Source organism: Arachis ipaensis, chromosome B2, assembly GCF_059453495.1.
Source record: "Arachis ipaensis isolate K30076 ecotype BB chromosome B2, ASM5945349v1, whole genome shotgun sequence".
Classification (NCBI taxonomy): domain Eukaryota; kingdom Viridiplantae; phylum Streptophyta; class Magnoliopsida; order Fabales; family Fabaceae; genus Arachis; species Arachis ipaensis.
In genome coordinates, this window is record NC_142437.1 from 18553792 (window position 1) to 18560810 (window position 7019).

Below are 7019 nucleotides of genomic sequence, written 5' to 3' on the forward strand. Positions count from 1 at the left end.
AACCGGTTTAGTTCCATCTCTTTAATTACAATAGTTGTTTCTATCAAAACCAATGGTACTCAATCACATTAAAAACTGGAGCACCAACTGCCCATTTAATGACAAGACTATTTTTTTATTTTCTTTTTCAAGAAAAATTTACACTTCTCCACTTAATTGTTTCAGCTTTTATATTTTATTATATTTATTTTGATCAAACAAGTTGAGCTGGAAGCTCCATATATCTATAAATCAAAATACCAAACCATAACTCATCAATAAAAACTCAACCTATTTCATCAAAATATCACTAGGTCAAGCTCGGGGGATTATGATATAGCTGTTATAGCTCGACTATACGTCATGACTCAGCTATATACGTTATAAATCGATTACCAAGAACAGTCATAAAAATAAATACCAAAATACTCAAATATGTTATTACTCTCTATTTAAAGCAAAATTACTCGAAAACATAACCATTATTCTCCATTTCAGATATAGAAAAGAGTAAAAGGATTGTTCAGATTGTTACAATTGGCAAAGTCTATTATTTATTTACTTACTTGAACGTCGGAATGTCTTATACAGATATCCACCCTTTATTTTCTCATTATCGACATATAACTCATCTCAACAAAAAATTTACAAATATTTATCGACAGACGAACTATACAATGGCCAACCTCTACAAGAACAACATATATTCTTAATACATATTATCTAAAGCCAATAAAATAGCTTATCTTATCTATCGGAACTCGGAAGTAGTACAAATAAGTTAAGATGTTCACAAAGCATAACAACTAGCATACATGTAATAAATTTAAGAATTATCAATTAAAAAAATTATAAAAAATATAAAAATATATAATTTAATTTTTAATATATTTATTAAAATAAAAAATTAAAAACTTCTATTAATAATAATTTTAATATGTATTCTATAAATATATATATTAAATAAATTAAAATCAAAATAACACTGCATATTAAATTTAATAGAATATTAAATTTAATAGAATTAAGATTTTTTAAAATAAAAAAATTAATAAAATAATGAGTCAATTACCATTAATTTAAAATAGTAAGAGATATTTTATAAAAATTATAAATTTAATAATAATTAATTTTTTATTTTATTATTTTATGATTGTTTTTAATTTAGATGATCTAAATTTAATTTAGTAAACATTGATTTTGGTGTAAAACATTTCCCATCTCAAAGTGGAATTGACGGGCCACATTAATAGCAGTTCTATGTTAGGAAAATCTCGATGACTTATTTGACTATGCAACTAATGAACACAAATGTGTTGAGTTTGTGACCCACTCCATAGGAGAAACAGGATGACCTACCCCACACACACAAGCTGTACAATAATGACTCATTGAGTCATTTCAAACAAAATTTAGAGCAAAACTTAAATCGTTTGTATCAATTTTGACTCAATTAATTGTATCTTTTAAAATATTAGATAAATTAATCTTTAATAAAATAAAAGTACTTATTAATTCTTTATCTTTTAAAATTTCAACAATTTATTAATCTCGCGCTCTCATATTTTATAAAAGATATTAGATCGATATATCAGTTTGTTTTTTTATTTTTATTAAAAATATAATTATTTATGTATTTTTTTATTGATTTAATTTTTAAAAATTAATTTCATGTCATGATATAAGAACTTTTATAATAAAAAAATTTAGAATTTGTTTATTATTATCTCTTAAAAGAAAAAATAAAATAAATAAAAAAAATTTATAAAAAAAGTTATATAAATGTAAAAATGACTCTTATATAAAGAGACGTGTTAAATATAGAGTGAATACCTCATCCGGCCCTGACAATCATCTCGAAAGGACAACGAGGCCCCCAAAAAAAAAACACCCAATCCGATCCCTGATAATTTATTTTTGGGACTGATTAGCCCCTGTACCAAAAAAATAACATTAATTTTTTTTTGGCACAGGGACCTCGTTGTCCTTTCGAGATAATTGTCAGGGGTCGGATTGAATTTTTTTTTTGTCAGGGGCCGGATTGGGATTTTTTTTTTGTCAAGGGCCTCGTTGTCTTTCGAAGTAATTGTCAGGAGCTGATTTAGGTTTTTCTCTTAAATATATAATTATTCATCTGTCTTTTTTTATTAGTTTAAATTTTTTTAAAAATTTTAAAAATCAATTTGTCCAAAACACATAAATTTATACAATATATAAAAGTTCTCTCTCTCTCTCTCTCTCTCTCTCTCTCTCTCTCTCTCTCTCTCTCTCTCTCTCTCTCTCTCTCTCTCTCTCTCTCTCTCTCTCTCTCTCTCTCTCTCTCTCTCTCTCTGTATATATATATATATATATACGCCATTCACACTACTCACGTTGCTACAGGAATATAATATTCATAAAATAGATATTAAAAAACATTTTCCATGATGATTGAAGCACATATACCTCGTGTGAGCTTTGAACTGAAGCCTTCGATACTTGTTGGCACTTTATTTCTCATATATAATAGACCATAGTCATGGCTATTCATCACTTCCACCCTTCAAAATTAAACAACTAGCTTTGAGAAGAAAATGGGTAGAGCTCCATGCTGTGAGAAACTAGGGTTGAAGAAGGGGCCATGGACCCCTGAAGAAGATCAAATCCTCATCAATTATATCAACACAAATGGTCACAATAATTGGCGTGCCCTTCCCAAACAAGCTGGTAATTAATTCATTTTTTTATATAATTAATCCCTTTTTTGTTTCAACTTCCATGCATTGATAACTAGATTCAAGAAAACATTTGGGGATGGAGATCACTTATTAATAGCCAGATTAAGTGAGAAATTACAATGATGAAAAGTTCAATAATGTCAGACCTTGATCCAAAAATCTTAAGAGACTTATAATTAATCCCTTTTTTTGCATACTACTGCTTCTTCTTCTTCTTCTTCTTTTTTTTTTAATTTTAAATTACAAGAAAGTAAAGAGAAATTTGATGAATAAATTTCTTTCCTTGCTTTTAATATCAACAGGGTTATTGAGGTGTGGAAAGAGTTGCAGATTAAGATGGATAAATTATTTGAGGCCAGATATCAAACGGGGCAACTTTACCAACGAAGAAGAAGAGACAATACTCAAGTTGCATGAAATGTTGGGAAACAGGTAAAAGTTTATTTCATTATTTACACTTTACATTTACTTTTTTATTATTTTCTTCATTCTCTCTCTGATCTTCTTTCAATTTATGTCTTCGTCACTTTTCAGCAATAAAACTTACTAAAAATTTTGAAATATTCTTCTAATAAAGTGGATTTCCTTTTTTTTTTCAGAGAAATACTAAGAAGATAATATTAAAATACTCTGTACACTAAAATTTATTTTTAACATTTTAATATTTTTTTAAAAAGAATAAAATAAGATCATATAAGAATTTATTTTTACAAAATTATTATATTAGTACATTAAAAATCAGTCGCATTATGTATTTATATATAAATGAATATATTATTTTATATATTTTAAACAAATGACTAATTTAATAATTAATCTTTAGTGTATGTAGTACTATTGTTATTTTTATTTAGTTCATATTCAAGTTTTGTGAATTCACAATATAATGGAACAAAATCTAAAGCTCCTGATTCCAAAGTTTATATGCCATTTTGATTCTTGTGTTTGAATCTTTAATTTGGCCAGTTGTGTACACCTTGTACTATGCATAGAACTTATATTAATATAAATTTAATTTTAATATATTAATTATGTAACATCTAATTGTATATCGTTATTTTTAAATCAAAATATGAATAATCATCTAAAAGAATAAAAATAATTAAATAATCATATAAAAAATTTATACTATTAGTTTATTAAAATTAAATTTATATAATATATATTTATGCACATTTGTATGTATAAATAATTAACAATTTATTATATAGTTAAAAAAATGTTTAAATAATTAGTCTATTACTTTCTCTATCTTTTTTCTTTTCTTTTAACATCAATCATCTTTGTAGTGTTGTTCTGATTATTTTTATAATAAAAATATTCAAATAAGTATAAACAATAATATTTTTCATGATGTCACTTGATGAATGATTGCATACACATTCATCTTCATGAACTTAATCAACTTAATGTATACCGGTACAGAAAAGAACAAAGAAAAGAACCTTTATTAGCAGCCTCTAACTTTTTCTTAACAGCCTTAATTAAATAATGTATAGTTTATTTCCTTCCTTTCTTTTTTATATATTGGTTTTGGTTCAATAGCACTTTAATTTGTCCTTTTCCGTTATTATTATATGAAAAGTTGAAAACAATAATGTTGCTCATATATTGCAAAAGTTAGTGCTATTATCATTGGATTAAATTATTTGTTTACATCTCAGTGATCCCTTTTTTCTTTATATTAACATAAAGTTTTACAACAAATATAATGAATAGTTCGGTAAATTATTATTTTTTATTAAAAATTTTAAACACTAGCAACTTTATTTATAAAAAATATAAATTAATTTGATATTCATAAAAATGTGATTAATTTGACAATAAAATTGTCTGAAACTAATTAAAGACAAAAGTAGCCAATAAATTACATATTTTTTCATATATAATTTGTCAAATTAACTCTATGTTTAATGAATATTGACTATTGACTTAATTTATATTTTTTATAAAATTTACTTTTGATACGTTGATAATATAAAATATTTTATATAATAATTTAATTATATTCATATAAATTCTTTCTTGTTTTTTGTCATATGTATATTCAAATCTTGTCTTTTGGAAACTTTAAATTATGTTATAAAATTATTTGTTCAAAAATTTTAATTTGATAAAAAAACACATAAATTTTTTATAATGCACTTTAAATATAATAATATATCGTTAAAAAAGTACATGTTAGCAAATCTTAGAGTGATTTGCATTTAAATTTTTTATAGTCATAAATAAAAAATAGTAATTTACAAAGAAAGTATCTAGCTAAACAAAATCCTTGCCATCATCGATGTGTTTGATAGTGAAGATTCTTTAATTTGGTTCAAGTTTTTCACGTGCTTATTTAAATTATTACAAGTGGTATAATCAAAGTCTGACACATTGATTTCTGCATACACGTTATCGTCAATCTACTTGAGTGATTATCAAACGTTGCTTTCAATTTTGTTTTCAATATCATCACCAAAAACAAAAAACAAAAATTGTTTTCAATATATATATTTATTATCTAATACATATAAAAAAATATCCATGATCAATATAATTTATTGTTTTTAATTTAGTTATTAATGTTTAAAAATGTGAGTTAAAAATATATTGTTAAATTATCAAATTAAAAAAATTAGATTAATGACTAAAATAATAGTAAAAAATAATAAATTTTATTGGCCTTTGAATTTTTTTATCAAAAATAATAATATCACTCTTTTTAAAAATACCACTCTTAACATGAAGTAGAAATGATATTATTATTTTTCTAATATATATTCTAAATATATATTATTAAAAAATATAAAAAAAATATATTATTTTTACTATCTTTAACATATAATTCTGAAGAATGTGTTTTCAAGAAATATATATAAACAAAAACATATTATAAAAAATTAATAAGTTAGAAAGAGTTTCAAGTATATAAAGAGAGCTCCTTTCATAAAAAAAGAAAAAAAAGAAAATGAGAGAGAACAGAGAGAGTTCGTCTTCTCTTATGTCTTAACAAGAAGACGCTTGTTATTTTTTATGTGGGAAAGAGAAGTGTATAACAAGAAGTTGTGAGCAGAAGTGTGTTTCACATTGATATGGGATGTATAAATCAGAGGTATTGATTTGTTTATTTTTTTTTTTTTTTTCAAACAAACAATCACAAATCGGACGGTCCGATTTGTGAATTTGAAAATTAAAAAATTTTTAATGTTAAAATCGGACCGTCCGATTTTTATTTAAAAAAAAAATATATATATATATATATATATAAAACGGACCCTCCGATTTGTAGTTTATTTTTTTCTACAAACAAATCGGACCCTCCGATTTGTAATTTATTTTTCTCTTCAAACAAATCAGACCGTCCGATTTGAATAAAACACCATATAAAAAAAAACACCTAATCTTCTAATAATAATGTATTACATATATATTTAAACAATATAAAAAAAATTAGTCACAAGAAGACAAGTCCTAAATAATAATTGATGTTAATTATTGAGATGCCACTTTATTTATTTATTGTAATAAAAAAAAAACATGCATGCCCATCAAGTTGATCATCATGTGCTATATATTGTATTATTACCTAATTAAAATAATAAACATTAATTATGATGCATCTACTAACTTTTTCCTTTGAACTAAATTATATGTAGATGGTCAGCAATTGCAGCAAGATTGCCGGGTCGCACAGATAACGAGATAAAAAATGTTTGGCACACCCACTTGAAGAAAAGGTTGCCCCCACAAGAAAACAACAACATTAAGAGCACAAAGAAGCCACGTCCAAAACAAAAGAAGAAGTTGGAAATTACCAAAAAGTCCAACAAAACCTCATCAAAACAAAAACAAGAAAAAGAAGAAGAGGAACCCATCAAAATTGGGGATAGGACAATGATGTCTCCTAATACACAGTGTTCAAGCAGTAGTAGCATTAATAATACTACTAATAATAATAATAACAATGATGGTGTGTCGATGAACAATTCAAGTGGTGAATCGATTAATAATGATGATGATGGTAATAAGGATGATAATTTGGCATTGGACGAGGAGTTTTGGTCTGAAGTTTTGTCATCGGATAATTCGTATGATGAGGATGCAAGAAAATTTGAGGACATTGAATTTGGTGACTTAGATTTGTTCCACTTTCCGTTGTTATCTTCATCAGCATCAAGTGTTGCATGTGATGGCATGGATTCTTGGTATGATTTTTGCACAAAATCTTTGGAATTGCCACAATTGTGATGTTACCTAAATGGGGTTCCCCGTCATTATTTGTAATTCGTTCTATTCAATGGAAATTAAAAAAAAAATCCTCCTTTTGCGTTACTCTTA

General features: G+C 25.1%; 1 protein-coding gene across 1 annotated transcript; it reads left to right on the plus strand.

The window, feature by feature from the left end:
- The first annotated feature begins 2349 nt into the window (after positions 1-2349).
- LOC107625046 (uncharacterized) lies at positions 2350-7019 on the plus strand. The gene is made up of 3 exons (XM_016327576.3): positions 2350-2685; positions 2999-3128; positions 6338-7019. Exons 1-3 carry the CDS (start codon positions 2553-2555, stop codon positions 6927-6929), a joined length of 855 nt encoding a protein of 284 aa, XP_016183062.1. The 5' UTR covers positions 2350-2552; the 3' UTR covers positions 6930-7019.

Bases quoted from the DNA above. Each gene is read 5' to 3' on its own strand.
- LOC107625046 (XM_016327576.3), top strand. From the start codon at position 2,553: ATGGGTAGAGCTCCATGCTGTGAGAAACTAGGGTTGAAGAAGGGGCCA. The intron at 2,686-2,998 runs GTAATTAATTCA...TAATATCAACAG, and splicing joins TGCCCTTCCCAAACAAGCTG to GGTTATTGAGGTGTGGAAAG. The intron at 3,129-6,337 runs GTAAAAGTTTAT...AATTATATGTAG, and splicing joins CATGAAATGTTGGGAAACAG to ATGGTCAGCAATTGCAGCAA.